The 26,731-nt window shown below is 40.7% G+C and overlaps 1 protein-coding gene and 1 long non-coding RNA gene across 2 annotated transcripts in view; one reads left to right on the forward strand and one right to left on the reverse strand.

Annotated features, from left to right (window-relative positions):
• LOC144658517 (uncharacterized) overlaps positions 1 to 26,731 on the reverse strand; it is a 108,499-nt gene that overhangs the window by 58,709 nt on the left and 23,059 nt on the right. The gene's annotated exons all lie outside the window — the stretch shown is intronic.
• On the forward strand, positions 108 to 25,447 carry LOC144658457 (uncharacterized). The gene is made up of 18 exons (XM_078518862.1): positions 108 to 1,642; positions 2,405 to 2,617; positions 3,284 to 3,439; positions 5,233 to 5,535; positions 6,802 to 7,049; positions 7,938 to 8,145; positions 10,410 to 10,548; positions 11,241 to 11,326; positions 12,176 to 12,421; positions 12,928 to 13,504; positions 14,147 to 14,373; positions 15,253 to 15,527; positions 17,477 to 18,038; positions 18,230 to 18,512; positions 19,358 to 19,702; positions 20,257 to 20,923; positions 21,605 to 22,385; positions 23,029 to 25,447. The coding sequence occupies exons 1-18, from the start codon at positions 256 to 258 to the stop codon at positions 23,355 to 23,357; spliced, it is 7,032 nt and encodes a 2,343-aa protein (XP_078374988.1). The 5' UTR covers positions 108 to 255; the 3' UTR covers positions 23,358 to 25,447.

The raw sequence follows: 26,731 nt of genomic DNA on the forward strand, positions 1-26,731 counted from the left end.
ATCGTTCGCTCTCGGCAATTTTCGTTGAATGGTCGGCGGTATTCGGGGTAAAATCCGTGACTTCAAAGTAAAGCGTGGCTACCAAGCTGGTAGCATTTTCAAAACATCCTCAACCATGGAAAATTATATTGACCTCGTGTTTACAGCGTGTATTGCTGTTTTCTCTCAATTGGAGTCATGCCAGTGAATTGAAGAGGTTATCATGACCTATCTGAACAGATTTATCAAAACATTTCAGCTGATGAATTGGCCTTAATGCCTTCTTCCGCGCATGGAAATCGGGTTTTGCGGTTCTGGCAGGTTGTTTTGACGTTGTTGACAATCGTTCTCGTTCCAGAAGTTCTGCCGGAAAATTTACTGAATGGAGCACGGCTGGGCACGTTTCCGAAACCAGATTTCCGAACTAATTTCACTCTAAAATCGAACCAGGGTGCTAATTCGTTTAAGGAGATTCGTCATGGGCTAAAAAAGGATCCCTTTTACGTCCGTGTTTACGCGAAGCCTCGCAATGGAAACAACAAAGCCTTTTGCTTCAATGGAATAGGTTCCAGCCAGTCTTCACCGTCAAAGAGCTCTTACGGAGGGTTAATTTTTGCTTACAACTCAGAATTCGTTCGAATATGGGCTCCGACGGATCCAAAAGGCCATGTGGTGTTTGTGAAAGACGGCTGGGGAGGCGAAGTGAACACCCAAGAATCAAACGAAGCCGAGGTCATCGTGGAAGTATGGAAGGACGGACCGGCGCCAACGTTTCAAATCGAACACGTTATTGACACGCGGACAGACAAATCAAACCAAGCATACCACCAGGTGGATCACGAGTTAAGACAATTGCCTGAGAGAGTTGTTGTCAGGCTGTCGCCAGTAGTGGAAACTGATGGTAACGCAACCAATCCAAACATGGGATTCTGGTTTCATGCAATCGCTTCTTCTCAAAATCCTGACCCTAGCAGTAACTTTGGCGGGGCGATATTTGCATATAACGAGAGATATGTGCGCTTATGGGCACCTGATGGAGTTAACAACAACACTGGATGTATTTTTATAGGCAGGGAATGGACCGGGGGAGTACACAGTCAGACAGTGACAAAATGCAGGGTGGAGACCCTGCTTTGGGTTAACCAGCTACCAGTACCAGCTTTTCAAACTGACTGGTTTCGCTTTAACGGACAGAGGGACAACCTTTCTTTCACAGAAAGGGTTCATGGTATGAATTTGTTACCGGCTCTTGTTGTTGTCCAAGTTAGGGCATTAAATGGAATGAATGTTGGCTACGTCTTTGAGGCGCAGGGTGCCACTCAGTCTGACGATGATGGCATTAACAAGTATGGAGGTGTTGTGTTTGCCTATAATGAGAACAAGGTCCGTATCTGGGCTCCGAGCAGGCATGATGGATCCAAAAAAGGATATCCCATTCTTGTAAAAAGTGGTTGGGGCTATGGCTCGAATCTACAAGCAGGGTATGATAATGTCGAAGTCAGGGTTGTCGTTTTTACTAGCAAATGCAATAGTTCTGCAGAAGTTCTTTATGAAGGTGATCAGTGTGTTACAACACTGTATGACTCGTACAAGACATTAGTGTCACGATGGTCAGATTGTTCCAGTATTTGTAACAATGGAACAAAGAGAAGATCCTTACAAGGTGAATATTAATAGTGAAGTGTATATGTTGTGGTTCAGATTTATCTTTGGTTTAAAATTTTTCAAACCAGTTTCAATTTTATTGTCTCAAATTCATTGTAATCTGAAACAAAGGGAAATAAAAACCAAACTGGTTTAAAGATTTTTAAACCATAGATAAATTATGTACAAATGTACAAAATACTTGTAAAAACATTGATTGTCATTAAGGGTTGTTTATATAACCCGCTCACCGTTTAACAACTTTTACATGTCACAGCTACTACATGAAAGCCCTTGAAACCTTGAAACCATAAAGATGCTAAAATGTTTATTTTATAGAATTAGCAACTTAAACATTAAAAGCACTTGATATCTGAGCAAGTCACTTTTAATAATTGTACAGATTACGTGTACATGATTGTACACTGTATATATAATCTGCAATTTCTACTCAGTCACCCAAAAGAAAATGAGTCTGATCCCTGGGCAAGACTGCTACAATTAATTGTAAAATGATACATTGTACATGGCAGTTGACAGTACTACTGAAATTTTAAATGTACCTATCTTTGTCAGCATTTCTGAACAAAACGATGCATAATGGCAGACTAAAAGACTTAATGTACGCTATTACTGAAGTGTAACATATCAACAAATTCAAAACAAAAATGAAAACAAACCCCGAGACTGTGCAGTATGGACTAGTTATCAGCTCATGATGTTAATCACATTTAATGTTACACATACTTTTTCATTTTTCTCTGGCCACTTAATTGTGTAGGTTGTCAGGTAGTGTTGAAGAAACCTGTCCTGTCTTGTGATTTTGAGAATGGAATGTGTGGCTGGACTTCTTCTCAACAAGGAGGCAGCCCTGTGAAATGGGTCATAACCAACACATCAACTCCTGCTGCAAACACAGGACCACTGTGGGGTCATCCTAAAGGTTCCCATTACGTATACACAGACACTTCTACTGCTGTCGCAAATCAGAGAGGTACATTTAATTGCATTGAAGAACCAATGTCTTTTTCCAGGAAATATCTGTCTCCCTCCAACATAAGGATTTTGGGTTGAGTCCCCACCCGTCTGGAAATTCCAGTTATGCTTAAATACTTTCCTTTAAAAATTTAATTGGCTTTTGAGACCACCCCCACCCCCTCAGTATTTCCAATGACCTTTCATGGGGTGGGTATGGATATTTTCTGGAACTGCAAAGTAACAGGCATATATAAATTATACAGCTCTTAGTAACACCCAGTGATAAAACCTGCTCTAAAAACCATACTTCTTCTTCTTAGTTCCAGTGCCCCTGGGTGGGGGAAGGGCCAAAAAAAGAAAAAAAAAACGAACTTCTACATTTGTACAACTCAATAAAAACACAGATGAAGTAGGATAGACTACTGACACAAAGATGGCACACAGAAAAAATGATACTTGAGTGATTATCATGAAAACTGGTGATTTTCCTTTATGTTTGCTAGATTACGTAATATTTAGTGTTTTCTAAGAAAAATAGAAAGACATTTCAACACCAAAAGTGCGAGAAAGTACATTTCTGGACCCAAAATGCAACGCCCATTGTACGGGATAGGTTTATTATACCTTAGATTATCTAGAAAGTTTAACATAATGAGTGCTGTTTTGTTTTCCTATTTTATAGCCACTCTAACAAGTCCTAATATTCATGGGGCAAGCAAGTGCCAGTTACGTTTCTTTTGGAACATGTATGGAAATGATATTGGTACACTTGCTGTTCATGTCAACACCAAAAATCCAGATTCTCAGCTGGGAACTTTTGGCAGATGGCAAGCATCAGGTCAGTCTGAAAAAAGAGAGTTCTATGTTGTACATGTGCAATGTTAAATTATGGCTAGACGATTTTTTTTTTTTAATTTTTTTTTTTTTTTTTTTTTTTTTTTTTTTTTTTTTGGTAAATCAGGGCTTGAAAAAAAACTTGAAAAACAGCTTGCCCATGGAGCAAGTGACTCTCAAATTTTGCTTGCCCAGACACTATACCCCCCCTTGCCCAGATTCTCAAACTTATTAGTAATTGTTATTTGTGATGATGGTTTACCAGGGCCCTTGCCCGTCGGGCAAGAGAGTATGAAAACTCACTTGTCCGGCAGGAAAATCTACTTGTCCCGGACGACTGGTCGGGGGAACCCTATTTTGTTGAGCCAGTGGTAAAATATAATTATACGGTTGCTCGTACATACTGTACATGTAGTTACTAAGTAACTGTTTGCAGTTTGTCAGGAGTACTGGTCATTGACAAAATCAGGCAGCCAAAGCCATGACCTACCACACACTAACCATTGTGTTTCTTGTACAATGTGTGATGGTTATGGATTTACTCATGACTCATGAAAAACTGATACTGTAGTAATAATATTATCTAACTTTGTTGTGTGGTCTTTTTAAATGGTTGAAATATATTCCATTTGGCCAAGTTCTGCAGTTTTATTGCGCTCTTTAGTAACATGAAAACTCTGATCAGAAGTTCAAAACCCAACTAACAATTTTTATTGCATTTTTCGCTGCCATCAATCATAATTATGGCAACATCCAACAGACCTTGAAAAACAGAAACAATGAAAGTTGCTCAAAAGCTAAATATACCATGTGACCTTTTACCCGGTAAAGTAAAAGTCTGCTTCGAGCCTAGTGGCCCACTACTAAGATGATGCCGGAGCTTATCCCGGTTTCCGTAGCATTAAGCGACTAGGAGTATTGAGCTACTCCCCCTGGATGGAAAGATGCTAGTCCATCGCAGGGTTAGTCCCCCCAGCAGTAAATTATTTTGCTCAGTACCCATTTAGGTACACCTGGGTGGAGAGTTTTAGGCACTGTGAGAGTAAAGTGTCTTTGCCCAAGATAGTTCAAACGCAGTTGCCGTTCCGGCCAGGCCTCGAACCCGGGCCGTTCGACTCGGAGGCGAGCGCGCTAACCATTAGGCCACCGCGCCTCCCCAATATATATAAATATAAATTTATATAAAATATAAAATATTCCATGTATTTAAACACATTTCTTTTGAATGTTTTGTAGTTTAGTAACATAAATTTCTTTTGAAGGTTGCAAAATATCTTTGTCAGACACATTATTAATGAAGCACTGTCATTAATTGCAACTTTAAGTAACAATATTTTCTTGACTATTTAAATTGAAAGTTCTGCTGTATAATATTGGCTTATTTTAATAGTAGTGATATCGACATGTGAATTTGTAAATACCCTGGTACCATTTTTCTCAATTAAACGCCCCGGCGTTTATTTCAAACTTGGCTCCTTGGATCCGGCGTTTATTTGAATGGTGCAGTTTATTTGAGCAAAATGTTTATTAAAAAAAGGGTTTTTAATCATTGTTTGTGACATGAATGTATCTTGCCATCATACCTAAAGCATATTACACCTCAAATAAATGCCTAAAAGGCTTACTTATTACTCAACCTTGGAGACCCGGCGTTTATTCGGGGCCCGGCATTTAATCAAGAAAATATGGTATATGGTTGTGCAATTTATTATTTGCAGATACTAAAAAATGATTACAGTTAATTAATTAATTAATTAATTAATTAATTAATTAATATTATCTGTCATTTCTCTTAAGATTGGAACATGACTGGTGATCAAGGGGACATTTTCTGGAGAGCTGCAGTTGTGAACCTTGAAAAGTTTAACAAGGTTTACCAAATTCGTTTTGTGCATACATTGCCTGAGGGAAACTGTAAAACAGGTGATAAACAGTGTACTGTTTGCAAGTATCAGAAGTGCCCAGCAGCTAACGCAGCGATTGGTGGCATCAAGTTGGCCTGCCACAGAGAAAACAGATACATTCCTGTTGAACTTTGTCAGAAAAGAACGGCAATGCTGGCCGGTTGCGAAATGCCAGCTGTTATGGCATCAGTCATTGGTAAGTAATATATCAAACATGAAAGACAGTGTTTCATCGGGATATCCTAAAACTGAATCAAAAATTGAATCATTACGGTAGTTTGGAGATGTGAAAGTTCATCTTACCTCTTATACAGGCAGACTTGCCAGCTTATTTATGATTTAATAATTTAATATTTTTTTTTTATTTTTTATTTTATTTTGGCTTAATAGAATTTACAAATTTTACTGTACCTACACATGCAATTGCTCAATGACTGAGGGTTTTAAAAATAATAAATTATTATCAATGTATGGTTTCAATTTTAACCCTTGGCCCAATTTTGGTATTTTCCTTTAATGGGGATTGTTTGATCTGGCAACCCTCCAAGTTAAGACCATTTTAGTCGCCATGGCAGACTAACATTTTGCGAGCTGGCAACTAAATTTGAACGAAGGTCGCCAGCCTGGCGACTAAAATTGAGAGGAATGATTGAAAGCATCAGCTTAATTTGGTGACTTTAGTGTTTCACTGGCGACCAAAACTTGAGTAGTTGGTGGCCAAATGGCCACTAAGGAAAAAAATAAACTTGGAGGGTTGTCTGGTGTATGGTAATACATGAAAACAAATTAAAAAATAGAGGATTAGGTAGATACCAAAATTGTACTTAGGGTAAAAATTGAACCACAGCATATATATTTGCAGTTAATTTTTGATCTCAGTTAATTATTTTTTTATAATGGGGTTAGGGTTGGGTATCATATTTTTAAAAAAATAGTGGTTCACCCAACGTTTCCTACGTGGCAAAGTGGATAAGGGGTTGGACAGCAAATCCAGAGGTTGAGAGTTCAAATCCAGTGCAGGTTAGTAAAAAAAAAAATAAATAAATGATAGTACTTAGGGGAGGGGGATAATAGCAGATAGTAGGGGAGGGTTAGTAAGGATGGGGGGAGGGTATGAGATATCAAGGGAGGGGAGGGTTCACTTTTTCTATTATAACCTAGAATAAAAAAAACTAGTTAGAAAAAAAAACTAACTAGTTAGAAAAAAATCAACTAGTTAAAATAAAAAATTAACTGAGATCAAAAATTAACTGCAACATATACATACCCTCAATCTTCTGAAATTCGGTTGTGGAGGGGGCCTGTGGTCTCAAACGCCAGAACTATCAAAACAAACTACATAATGAAGCTAAACTGGATTTTTAAGAAGGGGGTGGGGGGGTGGGGGGAGTGCAAACCAAAAACTAAAGACGTTTGTATGTTGGATACTCAGTGGTGTAGGAATTCTGTTTGGATTTTCAAGGTCCAGCATACAGCGTCCATACAATAGGCTTGGAAAAGTATGTGAGAGCAACTGGTTTATATCATGAGCTCATAGCGATTTATGAGTTTAAAGTGGCATACACAGCCAGTTATGTGATTTGGAAGCAAACATTTGCCACCACAAATCAGACCAACGATGTCTCATTCAGAGTTGATGAAGGAGACTGGCTAGTATGGCGACCGCCACACAAAGGTTCCCATGCTTTGTGGACACAGTTCTACTATCAGGTACTATATATCAATATGTTATCCCTTTTTCCAGGGAGAGCAGAAGGGGGGGGGGGGGTAACTTCCTCCATATGAAAGGAACAAGGATGCTTGCCAGAAAATATGAATAATTATAAAACCCTAAAGGAGACCAATCTGGACATGGCTCAAGCTTTTCTGGACACCAAAAAGATACCAGTTTTCTAGCCCACCAACACAGTTCGAGGTGTTTTTCTTTCTTCAGATACAATCTTTAATGAGAGCTGAAGCTTGTCAGCTAAAAATATTTGGTGTTTTATCTTGAACACCCTAAGTGAGACCAAAATCGTTAATTTTCTCCTCTTAGTGAGATGACAAGCATCCCTGCCCCTGTCATGTGGGAGTCCCTTCCCCCCTCCCCTGGTGTCCTATAATTCCGGGCAAGAAATGTTATTTTATTTAACAGTCTCCTCCTTAATAGTTAAGAACAATGTTTTAACTATTTTTTGTAAGTTTAAAGGACATGAACAGTGAAAACCTTGGTTTATGTGCAGTGACTTGTTTCTTAAATTTCCAGGCCATTGAGTATGTCTTGAATAAATGGGTACTGGCTAACAGCTAGCATAACCCAATTGATATACTTTTATTGTAATGATTGCAAATTACAGAACTTCTAAAAATACTTCTTTAAGCAGGGTTTTCAAAACAAGCCAGGGGACTGCTGAAGTTCTGCCAGCTACTTGTTTATACATGTATGTCGCTGGTTACTCTGGTCATAGGAATCAGCTCACAACAAACAAGTCACATATTGTCACAGCTGCCTACTATCCCAGTTGCTGATGCCTTAACTTCAAAACATTTTGAAACTCCTGTTTTAAGTATAAATACATGTACTAGGTTTCTCATTCCAAGTTATTTTGCTTTTTTCAGCCTTTCAAGTTGAAGCCTGGTATTCACAAAGTGTCTTTGCGGCAACAAGAGTATGGTTTCCGTCTGTCCAAGCTTGCTCTGGTTCCAGTTAAGCTATCGATTTGGACTGATCTAGGAATGCAGAGTCGTCATATTCCAGATGGATTGCTGTCTGCATTTCCTGATCAGTCTAATCCAGACCCAAGATTTGGGAGACTGCACGCCGAAGGTTTGACATAAATATATATATATAATAACTAATATGTAAACTTTTTATTGAATTGTTTATCCCATAATTATTATAGCAGAGACATGTAGCACTTTGCTCAGTCTACAATATAAGTGTGCATATTGTGTACCTCTCAGTGGCTTTCATTGACTGCAACCTTCGGGCCTTCATTTCAAAATCTCTGGCAGAATCGTTTGGAAGATCTTAAAAGCTTTGTAATACGTCAGAGTGAAGACAATATTAAGTGGTAAACTTGTTAGACCAGCTTGTAATTGGCTCTGGTTGCCATAGCATGAAGATTGTCTGTACTGTCCAGCCATGAGTCTTGTATACTCTCCCTAAATGAGATGTAAGATTGATTACCCTAAATACCCTTGAACAATGTCAAGTTTTCTTGACAAATTTCTTCATATTAAGGTCATTCCATCAAAACTAAACTGACAAAAGATTTCCACTCAGACTTTGCCTACTGGTTGTTTATCCTAAGAGAACTTTATTTTTGAAATGAAAAAGAGGGGTCCTGGTATGAGTACTGGCTAAGTTCACATTTCCGTTTATTATTTATTTTGCTACAATAAAGAAATTTCATTTTTAATAATATTATAGAAAGAAGGTGACTGCTAATGAAAAAAATGATACCGGTAGGTCCTGGTACTCGTTTACGAGAAAACAACGATTTATCTCTCTTGCGAGCCAATGCAAGCCATATAAAAAAAGCCGCCATTTTCTTAACGTGTGCACGCTAATCACGCATAAAATTATGCGCAGTACAGGATGTGCATTGCAATACTGAGGAATTACCTTATTATAAGTATACCCATTAAAACACATATATATATGAAATCAATGCACATTGAGTGAAGAGAGGCTTTCAATGTGAGAGTAAAGAATCAAAGACAGTTAAGTACACTGTCAAGTCCTGACTTCTAGTCCGGTGGCTTAGCTCCTGAATTGTGCGATTTTTGATACAAGCACCAAACTTTGCAGGATTACAAGCATTCGCATACTAATCAATTCTTGATATAGTGCCAACGCCAATTTCCTATTTTCAGCTAGTAAACAGCAATGAAATTTTCAGCCAAGAGGCCCCCCTGCCCCTTCCCCACAAAGTATTTTTTCTTGTACTTTTATAAACCTTTTATTGTTGATTTTTATTCATAAATACAGATATGAATGCTTTTAATTAGGCTTACAATTGTTATTTTTTACTATCTGTTTGATACCAATAATTTAATAGGAAATTATTGCATGGGAAAAGATTTTTCGTTCCCGCCCTCTGCTCCCTCACGTCTTTCGTTTTGCGCTAGCGTTCAGGTCTCTCGCGATCGGTGAATTGTTCGCTAACAGAAGAAAAATTGGAAAATATAGGGCTGTGAACAGTCTAAATTACAGCATTTCATTCTAAATTTTGTATGTGCGACTTGGTATCACTACCTGGCATAAAAGTATTTGTCTATAAACCAGGACAAACAAATATTTCACGAAATTTCATTGATTTTAACCCTATCCAGACCAGGAGGGGCGGAAAGTGCCCGTGCTGACTTTGAACGCTCATAACTTTTTCAAGATTCAACCAAAGGCTACCAAACTTTGTGAGTTTATCTAAAATTTATCTGTAAATAATTTGCATTGGTAGGGTAAGTTGTTGTGTCAGGAACTTGACGTCACCACGGTAATGGCATTTTGACAGGCATGTTTTCCCAATTTTGTAATTTTTGTGTTTCTATTAATAAAAAATAATTTTAATGCAATTATTTTCATCCTTTTACGGTTTTTAAGCACAGTTTTATTGATTTGAGTACTTTGCAGTAATTTTGGGCAGTTTTATGACGTTTTGGAAAAAATTCGAAATCCAAGATGGCGGATCCAAGATGGTGGCTGTTTTGACATTATGATGTAATTGTCACGTCATGTGACGTCATCTTCCCACATGACGTATACCAAAAGATAGGTGTTTGGACATACTATATATTCCCCAAGTTTCATTGTGTGTTTAAATATTCTGGAAGTTACGGAGGTCTGAAAAGATCCAAAAAAGCCCGGTCTGAATAGGGTTAATAAATTAAGGTTTCCATGGAAACCGGTGTTTTTCGGGCTTGGCACTATATCTGAAATAATTTCTGTTGGTGACCACTTTCATTGTGCCAAGTTTCATGCTTGTATCAAAAAGTGCACAATTCAACTAAAATTTCGAGCTAAGCTGCCGGACTATTCTGGCCATGGAGTGTATTGTGTAATAATCAAATGCATTTGGATCATTTTAGATGCTTGGTGTTCATCAGACTCCAACAAAGGGTATGTGTACTTCCAAATTAGACTGCCTCAGTTGGCTCTTCTCTCTGGGATATCAATACAAGGAGGCAAGGATATTCTGCAGAAGTCAAATGATTACTGGGTGACAAGGTACTTACAGTATTTCCACATGTTGAGAGTAAAGGTCAAGGAAGAGTTAAAAAAGTCAGCTGGCTCATTGCTACCTGCAGAGCTTCAAAGAGATACATCACGGACAACGCATCTGACTGTTCACAGCCCCTCTGTTTTGCACCGGTGTCCAGCTCTCCCACAATTCTTTCCCTGTGTTCAACAATGTCTTTCTTCCTCAGTCGTAACTATATATTTATATTATTTTATTAAGCTTTGTTGTTTTTCTAAGGGCCTCTTTACATGAGAGTTTTCGTCCTGGGATGACTTTCGTCCCGGGATGAATTCATCTCGGTGTCTGGTCATTTTCTAGTTGCTGTTTACATGATGATACATGTTTTCGTCCCGGGATGAGTTCATCCCGGGACGATTTCCTCCCGGATGAAACGTGAGGAAAAACCCCATGTAAACAGTCCTTCCCGGGATGAAATGTAATGTAATGTAAGCACGGGCGAGATGAATTCAACTCGGGCGGGATGACTTATCCGAGGGTGAACATGCTCATGTAAAATGAAATTTTTTCCATCCCGGGACGAAATTCATCTTGACTCTCATGTAAAGAGGCCCTAAGTTTCCTTCAATTTGAATACTGTATAATCAGAAAAATGACTAAGTACTATGTAGTATGAGTATGTAACTTAATCATTTTGGACTGGTGCAATTTTGCCTTGTAGTTTCAGACTGAAAGTTTCTTTAGATGGCGACAAATACACGTGGTACAGAGATACAAATGGTCGACGGACATTCACTGCTAACAAAGGTAAATCCTACATTGACGGTAGTGTATTAATGTTAAAAAAGTCAAGTCTGTACTGGTGCCACACTGCCAATTACTAAGTACTTACACGTACATGTACTTTATCCTCTTAGTGTATGTCCTCACATACCAACTGTAAGGCCTTTACCAGGGAATGAAATAAAATTATTAAAATTGTTTTTGACGCTAGAAATTTAGGTAGAAGTTTACTGACGTTTCAGCAATACTGCCTTCATCAGGGTGAGTGCAAAATCAACCAGGTCTGACAGTCTCACCCTGACAAAGGCAGTATTGCCGAAACGTCGGTAACCTTCTGGATGGTCTCAACATCTCCCTGGGTCCCCCCGTCCCCTCTTTCTTTTTCAATCTGGAGTCTGGAGCTACCCAAGGCATTTTAATTTATAGATGAGTGTGTCTGGTGTCTCCACTGGCACACAGAGACTTAACCAGAAAATATCCATACCCACTGGACCCCACAGAGGGTCATTGGAGATTCTGATAGGATGGAAGGTCTTAAAGGACCCTAGTCAGCCACACCTTATATCGGTATTATTTTTTGTGGAGCATATCTAAATGAAAAAGATCATTGTGAAACTGTTAAAAAGTAGTTTTAAAAACAGACTTTCAGTCACACCACTTAGAGCTGTGCACAATGCAATTATAAGATTTTGCTTCGCCATACAGTTTTCATAATATGATTGCATTGAAAATGGCGGAGGCTGGCTGGGGGGAGGGGGGGAGATAAACTAGTTTCAAACTAAAAAATGGTATCGGTATTAATTTTCTGGATTAGGAGCAGTTTGCACAGAGTTGTGTGCAGAGTCTTATATTTTGGTCTTTTCTCTATGCTAGATGCATCAAGTGTAACAACTCACACCTTGATGTTTACCGCTTTGGTGCGTGGGGTACGAATTTTCCCATGGAACTGGGTAAACTGGATTTGTTTACGTGCCGAGCTGTATGGATATTATTTGAGTAGTGAGATGTGTGCGTCCTCTGGCCCTGTTGAAGTGACAAGCAAGCCGTGTGTTGGTGACAGGAACTGTGGTCAGAATGCCGAGTGCACATCACCACGAGCTTTAAGAATTCAAAAACAAGGTATATTTGGGTTGTAGAGTGATATTCTGAAATCTCTAGTTTGCGTATATCTTTTTAAGTTGTGCAGGTCAGCTAGATCATTTTAATAACTTGTGAACCCTGCATTGAAGTGTTTACATTTAATTTATTGTTTCCAGAGTGTAACCACTTTCCTCTGGCTTGCATAATGGTGTAGTCTTTTAATACATTGCACTTTCATGTACAGCAAATGCCATTGATACATTGTGTATGGCCACCTTGTTGGCAGTAATTAGGTTTTAATAATTTACATTGTGTAATTACCGTACAGTACTCAGTTGGACGTTCTTACAAAAAATGTTCAAACTCAACATTATGGCAATTGAAACAACACAGTCATTCAAACAAATAGCTCACATTTAAAAATGAATAAATAAACAGGTCATGCGAAAGCAAAGTTCCTGTTATAAAGAGATTTTAACACATATTCTTTATTTAACCTGCTGAGAGCAAGCTTATGTACTTGAAACTTTTATTTTGCTTCCTAGTCATAGATGGTTACAGAGACAACTTGCCCAATAACGTCACTGAACAATTCTGTCACTGTTACCGTGGATACCATGGTCCCAGCTGTCAGCACTACGGCTGCTCATCAAACCCTTGCCTTAATGGCGGCAGCTGCTCTGAGGCCAATGGCACCTTTTTATGCATCTGCCCACCTGGTTACCATGGTTACACCTGTCAACACCCATGTAAATCTGGTTACTTTGGTAACAACTGCAGTCAACCGTGTCAGTGCACAAAGCACGGCAGTTGTGATATAGTCACTGGCCACTGCAACTGCAGACGTGGATATCATGGGACGTACTGTGAACAAGGTTGCAGCCCTGGATATTTTGGCTACAATTGTGCCCAGAAGTGCCAATGTAAGAATGATGCATCGTGCGATCCGGAAACAGGGCTGTGTAACTGCACTCTGGGGTGGACAGGGGCAATGTGTGACCAGCCCTGCCCCTGGAACACGTGGGGAGTTAACTGCACACTCAACTGTTCATGTTGGAAGTCAGCCAAGTTTTGCCACAGATTCACAGGAAAATGCATTTGTTCTCCTGGATTTTTTGGCGAGTAAGTAAAATGGTAGCATCATGTACTGGAAATACATGTGACTGATGTTATAGAATTAACTTCTCAATAAACATAAAATTATTCGGATGGAAGGTACGTGCCAATTGTTAGCAATGTAGGCAATAAGCAAGCGATTATGGGCAAAAAGCAAACAAAGGGGGTACCCATGGCAACCTCCCCCTGGCACCTGTCACACTGATCTCTCAGTGGGGAATGTTATCCCAATGTGACTTAAACTAGAAACTAAAGGTGGGATGGCGGGCAAGACCAAACAAATGGTAGACAGAGCAAAGCTACATTCAAGCAAACCACAAGGGAAAAACCTCTGTGACAATGCGGCGAATGCACATGCGCAAGTCACCCGCTCACCAACAGTAAATCTCCCAGTTAACTATCATGATTATTGATCATCTGATTACCTTGTTGTGACTTAAAGTGTACTGCATTAAGCAACACCAGACTTAAATTTAAGCTTACAGCTGTACATGTACCTGATGTATATTAGTGACATCAAGACAATACCCCTAAATACATGAATATGTAGTTGAGGATTTATTTATTTTGTCATTGAGATTCTCTTTCTGCTTGATAATTTACATGTCAAAAAATGTGTAACATGTAATGCCACATTATTTTACACAGGAAATGTCAGCATCCGTGCCCATCAGGGACGTATGGCCTTAACTGTAGCAGCAAGTGTCAATGTCAAAACAATGCAACATGTTCCAAAAGAGATGGGACCTGTAACTGTACGCAAGAGGGGTGGACTGGGGTGTTATGTCATCAGCCCTGCCCAGGGGGGTACTATGGAGTCAACTGCGTTAAGAAGTGCAAGTGTCAAAATGGGGCGGCGTGTGATCCCATATCAGGTAAGTGTGAGCTGCAAAGCTGATAGTCGCCCTAAAGTTGGTAGAGGTAAATAACTGCCATAATGAACTTTCAAGGCTGTTGTTTTGCGCATATGCCCTTAGTCAGAGCAAATTGACTGGTCTGTGATTTCACATTGGAAGTGCCAGCTTTCTAAATAAGTGATTGCAGTGAAAAGGCCACAAGTTATATTTAACAATTAGACAACAAGCCCGAGTGTTCTATGAGAAAACGAGGGCGAGTAGTCTAATCATTGTTTTAGTAGAAACTCTAAACTGATTGCAGTCCAAAACCTACAATATGCCGTACTTTTACGCCAAAAGTTAAGAAAAATTATCCCTTTAAAAATCATTGCATGTATGATCGTTGTCCATTTAACAAATAGATTCCATTTTGCCGTGCGTCTGTTCAGTTATAGATCACAGATGACGTCAAAATGTGGTAAGAACAAAAAAAGTGGCCCACGAGCCGCTAGGCGAGTGGGTCACTGTTGTTCTTACCACATTTTGACGTCTTCTGTGATCTATAACTGAACAGACCCACGGCAAAATTGAATCTATTTGTTTTATATAATAAAACTCTGATTTGGACTATGAACTTTGATCACGCGCGCGAGTCACACCACCGCGTGACGTCATCTATGCGTCTGTACTCTAATAGATCATAAGTAAGAACCAATCAAAATACGCGTAGAATTCAGGTTATTATATAACAGTGAATAAAAAACAATGGGAGAACCAATCAGATTTGTAGATTTCCAAAAGAGTACAGCTGAGTTTGGCCAAGTGGCTCATTAGTGTTGGTGCTTTATTAACTCCAAATTCTGTAGTGACTATGTACATGTAGTGCCAAAATTAAATGTACTGTTCTTTTTATAACAGGATCTTGTACCTGTAGAAGCGGTTATTCTGGTCAGTTCTGTGACAAGCCCTGTATCCAGGGTTACTGGGGGCGAAGCTGTTCCATCCCCTGTTCCTGTGTCCATGGTGCACATTGTAACCCAGTTAATGGAGAATGCACATGCCGAGTTGCTGACGGTTGTCAGTGTGATCCTGGTTGGACTGGTTCTGACTGTAGTGTGCCCTGCAGTAATGATTCTTGGGGGCCAAACTGTAAAATTCCTTGCTTGTGTCAGCACAATGGCGTCTGCAACCAGGTACAGTCGAACCTCGAATTAACGATCCTCTATATAGCGAAGTCCTCAATATAACGAACGATATTCTTCGCCCCAGTAATAGTAACTTATATGGAAAAGAACCTCGATATAACGAAACCTTGTTATAGCGAGCACATTTTGCCAGTCCTTTGGCCCTTCGTTATATCAAGGTTCCACTGTATTGACATATAGTTCATTTGTGGATTTCGTTTCGCTTTTGTTTCACTTCACATCAGATCACATCACCTTTGTTTAAACCTCGGATCTACGGAGTAGCTGTTGAAGCTAATATCTCCGAGAAAGAGAGAGAAAAAAAACCTTCAAAATTGTAAATCGTGAACATGTGAGAAGGACTTAGTAACTTCACTTCTCAAACTCATTAATAATTCATCAAGTTAAAACAAAGAAAATTATAACCGTGACGGTGGTTTGGAAACCCGATCTTAATTAGCATAGATTTTTACGATTTTATTTCTCCGTTTACTCCGTAGTTTTTGTTTCGATTGAGAAGATAAATCAAACACTCGAGACAGTGTTTCATCGGCTATCCAAACACCTCGAATTTCGTCAAAAATACTCCGCTGCGCGTCGTATTTTCAACTCTCTTCTCGGTGTTTGGATATCCCGATGAAACACTGCCTCTCGTGTTTGATATATGACGTGAATTTTTTTGCACCAAATTATCTTTAGTTTGAAACAGGGCAGACTTTCCAATGCTGTAGGAGTACATGCATTTTCCAATCTACTGCGTTTTATTATGGTGTGTTACAGGCATTTGCATGTTTCACGAGCGTAAAGAGCGTTTATTGCTGCAATGCACGCACGTGGTACTGTACTTTGTGCATACAGGATTACTCCATAGATAGGTTTTGTCAAATGTTTTGAGACATGACAGACAGATATACTTTATTTAACGTGGACAAGTACACGCTTAGCTGTTCCCTAGTTTGACCAAGTGCTCCACGATTTAATTTAATTGAGAACTCGGAAATGATCTGTCATAATTTGGTTTTGAGAAATATGTATTGCGTATACATGTACCTGTAGTTAATGCTGGGTTGGAGCCTCAGATGGAGGCACAGTTGCTCAATGGTTGGTGAACTGGACAATCCATATACGCTGTTCAGTTGAAGGGCGACAAGAATGAGTAACATGTAAACTTGAGAGTTATTGTCCTGATGTAAAATTAATATAAAACGAAGTAAGTGATGATTAGTTATAGCAAGACAATTAAGAGGAAATCCGCCAGGACTTCGAGTAGTTATTGGACAAAATTATGTACCAAAACTATTTACACCTGATTGCAAGCTTTTGTGTTACTGCTTCAAATATCTTATCGAAAGAAATCTTTTCTAACAACACCACACATCGAAAACACATTTTGAAGTTTCGCTGAATTCCACTGAATCGCTTAAAAGATGTAAGCTTTTGCCCATAGCTTGTGAACTTTAAATATCGTTTTCTCGTACTCTGATAAGAAATTGTTGTACCAGAATAATTTCCACCTTATTGCAAACTTTTTTGTTACTGCTTTAAATATCTTATTAAAAGAAATCTTTTCTAACAACACCACACATCGAAAACACATTTTGAAGTTCCGCTGAATTCCACTGAATCGCTTAAGACGAATTTACAAAATGGTTACACGGGAGATTTTGCCCATACCTTGTAAACTTTGAAATTCATTTTCTCAGACTCTGATAAGAAATTGTTGTTGGTGTTATCACGGATAATTACTTACATCTTTACCTTTTATTAAGGGTAGGAAATAACGCAATAGGATTTAAATTATTCTGGAAATTGATTTTTGTCCAACTTTAATAAATATTACTCGACTTCCTAGTGGATTCCGTCTTAACATTTTGTGGCTGGGCCTGAAAGCGTTAACAAAATGTTTTATTGTTTCATTGTAATTTTATCCTCATAGCACAGCTAATTTTCTTCAACAGACTACTGGTAGTTGCGTTTGTCTGCCTGGGTACACAGGTCCCAAATGTGAAACTCCTTGTCCTGCAGAACGCTTTGGTCAGAACTGCACCCACAAGTGCAATTGTGCTTCTTCATCATCTCTTGGCTGTCACTCAATGGATGGCACCTGTCACTGCAAACCAGGTTTCACAGGTCCGTACTGCAATGTTCCTTGCCCCGCTGGCAGGTGGGGTGCAAACTGTTCGCAGTCTTGTACTTGTGTGAACGGATCATGTGACCCAGTATTTGGAAACTGCACTTGTGATCGAGGATGGCAGGGGCTGCTATGCGACCAAGCCTGTCCCAGCTGCGGCAAGCCGTGTCCAAGATGTTACCATGGCAGTGGGTCATGTGATCAAGCCTCAGGGAAGTGTCTGTGCTCTCCAGGCTACCAAGGAAGTTCATGTCTGGAGTCTTGCAGTGCTGGTTACTATGGTGATAAGTGTGCGAAGAAGTGTGATTGTGCTGATGGTGCAACTTGTCATCACGTGACGGGCCAGTGTCTGTGTAAGCCAGGGAGGACTGGAACTCGATGTGATAAAGGTATTGACTACTTTTTTACGCCTTTTACGTTCACACAACTAAATAAGCTTGATTTTTAAATGCATGTTACTCGTGTAGTTTTGTAGTGGGAAGAAATAATAATGGTCTGATTTTATAATACTGGTACTCAAAAACCGTCAAGAGCCCATAAACGATAGTTGACAATATTGTATTTATTGACTTTTCGTTAGTGTGCCCTCAAGGAACGTTTGGCCTGAACTGTACCCAGTCGTGCTCTTGTGTTCGTGGGACTTGCGACCCTGAAGACGGCTCATGTACGTGCCCCTCTGGTTACCATGGCTACTTGTGTGAGAGACCAATCAGTCAGAACTGTCCGTGTGGCAATGGAGGCGTTTGCGATCATGAAACAGGACAGTGCAGATGTTCTCCCGGTTGGACAGGTTCAACTTGTCAGCGTTCGTGCCGTGCAGTTACTGTCATTCCTGGAGTTTTTGGAGCAAACTGTTCAGAAAGGTATAATATTAAGTACAATATAACCTACAACTGCTTGTTCTTCACGCATCATTGGGGACCTTCAGATCGGAGTATGAGTACGAGTACGACTTTTCAAATCAAGTGCTTATGCTTTTGATTATAGCATTTCATGAAAACGCTTTTTACAATCCCATGCCGATAGTCTCCTTTTCAAGTTGTCAGCAACAGGGAGGAGTGAGGGCTCTGGGATAGTAACTTGAAAACTGTACTCGTACTCGATCTCGTACTCGTACTTCGAACTGAAGTTCTCAGTACAGTTTTCCTACTTTTTTGTATGGCGAATTTCAGTGGCGCCTGGAGATGAAGCGGAGACACATTGCTAATCAGGGACAACTCCCATAAGTAGACAGCTCCATAATATGGACACCTTTAAAGACTATATTACAGACAGTTTACTTGGTCTCGGAGAAAACAGAATTCTTATAAACTCTTCCTCTATAATACAGACACCTCCATCCAGTCGAACCATCCAGACTCTTTAATTCGGACACCAGAGGGACAGTGCGGATTGTCTGTATTATGAGGTGTCCGTATTACAGAGGTAGAGATTACACTGTATATCAATTCTGGTTTTTCTAGGACCAAGTAATATTGAGGTATTCATATTATGGACGTTTCTTAAAAGAGGGGGTTGACTATAGACCCATTTTACAGACGGTATTTTTACCTCCCGTAAGTAATAAATTATTCTGGTTCTAAGCTGCTGGGTCCCCCTCCCCCCCCCCCCCCCCCCCCCCCCTCCCTATCCAAACCGGAAAATTGTTCTTTATTACAAAAATTTTTAGCAGTGCCCGCATAATCAACAATTGTGACTTCTCCATTAGATGCATTTGCCCCGGGTCATGTGATCCAGCGAACGGAACTTGCTCATGTCCACGTGGATTCCAAGGTCCAAACTGCGTCGAGGCATGTCCAAAAGGACGGTACGGAGATAACTGCGTGCACACGTGCAATTGCATGAATAGTGCATCGTGCGATCACGTGAATGGCACATGCACGTGCGCGCCAGGCTGGTTTGGCGTGAACTGCACGGAGAGCTGTCCCACTGGTTATTATGGAATGCAATGTGCTTCAAAGTGTCAGTGCAGTGCAAATGGCACAGACGCCACAACATCTTGCGATCCCGTGGCAGGAGTGTGCAATTGTAGAGCTGGATATCAGGGTTACAAGTAAGATCCAGATGGTATTTTTTCTGCTGATTTTGCGAGTTTACGAGTAGCTGGGATTGTTTTTCAGCTAAAGTCGGATATGAGTAATATGATACTGTCAGGAAGGTCGTGTTATTTGTCGTACATAACTGATATTCTGCGATATACGAAGATTGCCATATACGATGATTGCATACCCTGACACTCACTTCCCTTGTTTCCAAAACAGTGATCGTTGGCCGCATAAACTAGATGGTCGTGCAGACAACTCTCTAGACGGACACCGTCGAGACCGGCTCTGTGGGGGCAAAATATATGGAGTTTTGTTACAGTACAATGACTGAAAATCGACAGGGACGGGACCAACACAAGGTGTCTGTCTTATATGGGTGTCCGTTGAGACGGAATTGACTATATTTAAGGGTTTCAGTTTTAAAGATCTGAAATTTGCCAAGTCTTTGTTTGGGCCAAAAAAAGTTGTCGTAATAAAATGGTGATCACATTAAACAGGCGGTCGTAAGGCTGAGTTGCACTGTAGTATGATTCTAATATCAGCACTTTTTGGTTTGTCTTAGGTGTGAGGAGCAGTGCCTTGAAGGTTCCTATGGTAGAAACTGCAGCCAACGTTGCACGTGTAAGAACAGCTACGCTTGTAGTATCACAGACGGAACTTGCACCTGCAAACCCGGTTACTACGGTAAATCTTGTCAGCTAAGTTGCCCTCAAGATCGCTACGGTGTTAACTGTAATAACACGTGTCAGTGCGTCAAGTCGAACACTTTGTCATGTGACAGGGCTGATGGAACCTGCACGTGCTCGCACGGATACATGGGCGTCTTTTGCGAGAGCGTTTGCCCCGAGGGATGGTACGGTCACGACTGCTTGGACAAATGCACGTGCCAAAATGGCGCTGTTTGTGATCACGTGTCAGGCAGCTGCACGTGCACTGCCGGATTCGAAGGTCGTAGCTGCGAAAAAGCGTGCGACGAAGGCTCGTTTGGCGCGAACTGTGCGCACACGTGCGTTTGCAGGAATGGTGCCAGCTGCAATCGTTTTACCGGCGAGTGCCACTGTGTATCTGGTTTCTATGGTGACCGCTGTGAACGCGAGTGTGCCAATGGAAGGTTTGGCGTGAATTGTAAGAATGTTTGTGACTGTAACCTGCGGAACAGCCCTAAGTGTGATCCGAGAACAGGCTCGTGTCTTTGTGCGCCAGGGTTCAAAGGCATCAGATGTGACGAGGTTAGTATGAAAACGTACTTTTGGGTCAACTGTTTTCGGGCTAACCAGTGAGGTTGACCCTGACGACGATAAAAACGTTGATATCGAGCTATGAACAACGTCCTAGGTTTTGCATTAGCGCTGATTAGATTAGTCTCCTACTCACCAACTCTGTTATGTATGTTACTCCACTAGAAAACTACCCATCCTATTTGTTTTGTTGACGTTGTTACTGTTAAATTGAAATAAACGCCTCTCTCTATAACAGCCTCATATCTATTTAACGCCTCCCCTAGGACCCCAAAAATTTCATAGACACCCCGGGCGTTTATTAGATCATTTACGGTACCCCTAGCCGGGATTTCTACTATAAATAGAGAGAATAGGCAAGACGTTTGTTTTTCCCGCGAACGGCAAAAATTCAACTTCTACCGTCTGCCGTTTGGTGTTCGTACGCGAAAATGTGAAGTTTTGTGCTTCTCGTGAATTTGAGATTTTTTCCTTTTTTTTTTAAGAGGGATTAATTAAATTCGATAAAAAGCTCGCGTTTTCCGATAGCCGTATAACGTCATGCTTAACCTTTCTAATGTTGCCTTATTTTTACCATCCTAACCTTGTTCCTATTTTGGCTTGTTATTACTTCTTGGTGTTTGTAAAAGGTCAAAAATTAAAATATAAATTTTATTTTGATTTTATTTTTAGCCTTGTAAAGATGGCTTTTATGGTAATGGCTGCAACACGCCGTGTCCCGTATGTTCAAGTCACGTGATAGGTCCGTGCGAAAAGGCGCATGGCAACTGCTCGTGTTCTCCCGGTTACCAAGGTTACCTTTGCTTGGATGACTGCTCGTTGGAACGTTACGGCCTGCACTGCAAGTCAGCCTGCGAGTGTGCCGCGGGCGAACTTTGCCATCACATTAATGGCATGTGCTTGGACCTGTCCCGAGGGAGGTTTAGTTTGATCGTTAACGACACCATGGACGATCTGAGCCTTCTAGTGCGGAAGAGAGACATAAAGCGTGGATTGGAACGACTAATGCAGCTTTATTACGATACTGAGCCATCCTCTCATGGTGACGATGGCGATGCCGTGACTCAAGCGCGCCTCAGCGTGCTAGACGGAGACAACGGAACGTCCGGCGACAACGCGGACAATCCGTCGGATGATTCCTCCACCTTCACGAGTGATGATGGAGACGCGGGGATGCCTCCCGCGGAACACAAGCACGTGTTCATGGTGCGCCTACTGGAGCTACAGCCAGTGGTGAAGGAGGACATGGGGAACGCCACTCGAGTCGTGTGCGTTCTGCTAGATAACTATACTGTGGTGGATGGGCATTACGTGGATGAGGTTCTGTCCAAGGTAAAAGGCGAGGATGTATCGTCGTTTCTTGTAGTAGAGTACTACACTGGCAAGCTGTGGAAGCCTAAGACTGGTTCCTCTATAGCGATGCATCTTCCGCTTATCATTGGCGTCTCTGTTGGTGAGTGTACTTGGCGTTACTGGGGTAATCAATCAATCGATCGATCAATCAATCAATCAATGCGGAGGCAGTATGGCTTAGTGGTTAGGGCGCTGGACTTGTAATCCGGAGGTCCCGTGTTCAAATCCAACTCCCTGCCACTAGATGGATTTGTCATCGGTGGCCCAGAATTCAACTCCTCCACGCTTTATAAATAGCCAACTGGTCAGCCTCCGCCAGTTGGGAAGTTTAATAAGTTTCTTTTCGATTTATAGTATTTGTTTCACTATTTACAGTGTCCTCAATTAGCACAGGCGTGCTAAATACATTGACACTTAAATAAAGAGATTTTTTTAATCAATCAATCAATCAATCAATCGACTGACAAACCCGTGGCTCACGGATTCCCGATCGAATTGCAATTTACAAGTGTTGGTTTTTGTGGAGGGAGGAAATTCGAAGAACCTCAGAAGAAGGACAAGAACCAACAAACTCAACCCACATATGACGGCGTGTCCGGGAATTGAGCCCGGGCCTCATTGGTGGGAGGCGAGCAATCTTACCACTGGGCTATCCCTGCTCCCCTTGCTTGATTGTTTGATTGATGGAAGGATGTGATGTAACCAAACGTAATGTAACGTAATGTTTTTTCACCTTTTCGCAGGCTTTTTCCTCATACTAGTCATATTAGCCTTGTTTGCGCTCATGCGCCGAAGGTACAAACAAAAGTGCGGATTCGCCGGATACAAGAAAAGCAATAAAGACCAAGCCGAGTTTGAGCTTCAGCCGTGGATCGGTCGCAATACAGGCTACTTACTGGCCTTTGATAACCCTTACTATGACGTGTTAGCCGCAATGGGATTAGATGATGACGTAGAAGAAGACTACTACAATCCACTGTACGATGACGTCAGTGTGTACAGTGATAGCGGAGAAAACACCAGCGAGGACAGTTGCCATAAAGATCTTAGCTCTATGGTGATAAGACCGTAAGTGTTAAGGTTTATACAGCTAGCATCGCAATAGCCCATGTACCGCTTAAAATGTATTAAGGGTGCAAGCTTTTTTGCGGCGTTTCCAAGACTATGTGAAGTCTCCTTGCGTTTCGCTTCGCAGCTGCGCTTCACTTAAAGTGCATTTCGCCGTTCAAATGTTGGGGCCCAGCCAGTGTTTCAGGTCACTGGAAGGCGCTTAAAGCTGGTCACGTATAAAGAAGCTGGCCAAAAACGGGAGGGTTAAAATGTAGAGAGAATATTTTGATACATGTTCAGAACAGCAGACTATTTTTCTAGGTAATACAGAATTTTATTTAGCTTTTATAACCTTTTTTATGTGAAGGCTGTATACTTGGTGCAGGACCATTTAGATTAGAATGGTACTTAACAGTAGCACTCACGACAGTTGTCAGCGGTTTTCACGCAGACTAATATGCAGACGAGGCTAAACAATGTGGTGTCGTAATTGCCTCGATTGCATGCCTAATTTAAATGCCTCGTTTGCAAGTCTGTCCAGAGAGAAAAAAAAGCATCTTTAAAAGAAGCTTAGTGTTTAAGTGCAAACGCTGACAGCTAGTCGAGTCTTTGATGGATGGTGTTTCAAGGAGGTACCTCACTCGTAATGTTGATCATTATTTGTAAGCTAAATTATTTATTAATTGGGGATGTTTTTGTACAGGTAATTATAACTGAGGGGAGTTGAGTTTCAGTAGTTAGAATCTAAGGTTACTGGTAGTTGTGTTAGAAAAAATAGTATCTCTAGCGTTTTTGTCAGTTTAGGGTTTTTTTATTAGAGCACTTTTCTCTCTTTCACGGCCAGCAAAGCCTGTGCAGAGAAACAAGTGGCTCTGGGGACACTTGATTTGATTAGCCAGATTTAAACAAAGGGAGTTTCAAATCTAACCAATCAAATAAACCGTTTAAGCTTTCGTATAACAAAGAGATTTTAAATCGGTTCATTTGATTGGTTCATTATCGAAATCCAGCCAATCAAATCATGTGTCCCCAGAGCCACTTGTTTCTGGTGCACAGGCTCGGCCGGCTAAGAGGGACAAGCGGCTCTGGGACGAGAATAACCAGCTCTGCTTCCGTTAGTACTTATTTTCCTGAACCATCGTACGTTCGGTTCACTGTAAATATATTTAAAAGGTGCTGCATATTTCATCAGGCACGTGCACGTTCCCTTCTTAGGAGCTGTACAGCAAATGCCTTTACTATGTAGTTAGACTGTGTTGTACTTTCACATGATTGTATAAAAAGCAGTGTAATGAGAATTATACTAGGGCCGCGAAGCGTCCTGAAGTAATAATTCAAATTATATTAACAGACGAAGTGAGAAATATATGAGCTCGCCACCCTTCATCCTTCCCTTGTATACGTATAGGGTGTTGTTTTGCCTGTCTATACTGTGGCGTCAAAAAGCCACCGAAACATCAAGGGTCCACGAGATCTAGGTACCGGGGTCTTATGGGTAGAGCCAGGGCCCTTGTATTTTTCTCTAAGGGGGTAACGTCTTTTGTTTTTGGTGTTAAAAAGTGGTTTGAAGCACTAACCCGCATTTGCCTCGTATGTTTCGAACGGAGTCTGTGAAATATAATTACTCGAACAGCAGTTTCACTGGTTATCTAAACAACGGAACAAGGTTTACTTTTTTTGTGCATTACTTACTCTAACACAAAAGTCACTACGCAAAGTTGGCGTGAAATCTGTGCTGAGCCATATACAAATATACAGTGGAGAACAAAATAAGTTACATGGCAAGTCGCCCCTCTGTTTATTTGTTCTTGTTTCAATGTTTGGATAAAACGATGAATCTCGTTCTCGAATAAAGTACATTTGTAATAATTCTCGTAAAAATATTACCATTATATAGAATATTTAGAATGCAAAGCCATACACTCTTTTTTCGCATACAACCATGTACGAGTTATAGCGCCTTCGGTTATTGGGATGCTTTAAATGCCCAAGGTTTTGTAACAAAAGGATAAATTTGGAATATAGTAAAAATGTTTACCTATTTATATTAAATTAACGTTGTATTTAAACAGTTCAAAACTTGTTATCAATAAATAAAAGTAAATTTCTAGTGATTGTTGGGACTCTTTCCTTTTAAACGAAGAAAAACAAAACAAACAAAAGATGACCATATTTAGGGGTATCGAATGGTCTTTGCGAGCGTGCGAGCACAGTTCTTTTCTTTGCGAGCACGAGTTTTGACCTTTAGCCTTGCGAGCAACGAGTATTTTTCAAAAATTTACCTCCACTAAAAACCGAGCATGCGAACACTTGTAAAAATATGCGAGCACGATCAAACGAGTACCCACTAAAATTATGCGAGCATTCCGAGCAGAAGCCTAATTTTGCTTGCACTGCAAAATTTTGAGGGACCATTCTCACCCCATAATTAGGTGTAAGGTGCAAAAAGAGAAATCTGGTTTCAACTTGGTGGGAACGATAAGCAACCAGTCTCAGCGACATAACGATAGTTATCATAGACAAAGCCTCTTTTTCGCTTACTGAGGTATTAGTAGAAACGTCTAGAAATGATCGACGTAATGAGAATCGTAAGGGACGGACCATTATTTTTTTGGAGGGGGGGGGGGGGATGAAAAATATTGAAAAAAAATTGTTTGCAGGGCCTGGAAAAACAAAATAAATTGTTTGCAAACACGGTATGTATAACAAAAAATAGTAAGAATTTCGAAAAAAATGTTTGTAGAGGTGCATAAACTAAAAAAAAAGTTTGCAGAGGAAAAGTTTTCATCCCCCCCCCCCCCCTCCAAGAAAATAATGGTCCGTCCCTAAGGTTTATTAAAAAGTGAGCCGTCTAGGGAGAGCGGTCTTGGGAGAAAGATCGGCTTGCACGGCGCGGGGATTTGCACCCAGCCCTTGCTCCAATCTGTTGAGTCTGTTCACAGCGGGGCTGTTTTTTTAATGTTTTTGTAACCTTCGACTGCCGTGGGTGCATTTATACTATAACAACAAGATTGAAGTAGCAGGTTGTCTATATTGATCTGCATGAGGTCACGACTGAAGAAATCCCCCTTAGAAGCTTTTCGTAGTGTATATATTTCCAGGCAATCCTTAGTTACTACAACGGCCACTTTTAAAACGGCATTACAGGCTGTTCCAACTGAAGATAAGAAGCCAATGCTTATAATTATAGGCCGCGAGCAGTCTCTTTCTTTTCCTTGCATGTGACGCGAAAACACGAATGCTAGCGGGTTGCTCGCAGCGAAGCCGCCAGCCGTTCTTCCCCCATTATTTGCATAATTTCAACTCTTCCGGTCGCCGCGTAGAACTTCACAAAAAAAACCAACTGTCGCGTTTATAAGCATTTGCACGAAGTGCAACGACTGACATCGACAAGTT

This window comes from Oculina patagonica, chromosome 6 (assembly GCF_052425735.1).
Source record: "Oculina patagonica isolate OP01 chromosome 6, crgOcupat, whole genome shotgun sequence".
NCBI lineage: Eukaryota > Metazoa > Cnidaria > Anthozoa > Scleractinia > Oculinidae > Oculina > Oculina patagonica.

What these genes read in the sequence shown, in the direction of transcription:
- LOC144658457 (XM_078518862.1), top strand. Translation starts at nt 256, where the DNA reads ATGCCTTCTTCCGCGCATGGAAATCGGGTTTTGCGGTTCTGGCAGGTT. An exon ending in TGCTGTCGCAAATCAGAGAG is followed by an intron (nt 2,618 to 3,283) that starts GTACATTTAATT and finishes CCTATTTTATAG; the next exon opens with CCACTCTAACAAGTCCTAAT. An exon ending in GGAGCAAACTGTTCAGAAAG is followed by an intron (nt 18,513 to 19,357) that starts GTATAATATTAA and finishes CTTCTCCATTAG; the next exon opens with ATGCATTTGCCCCGGGTCAT.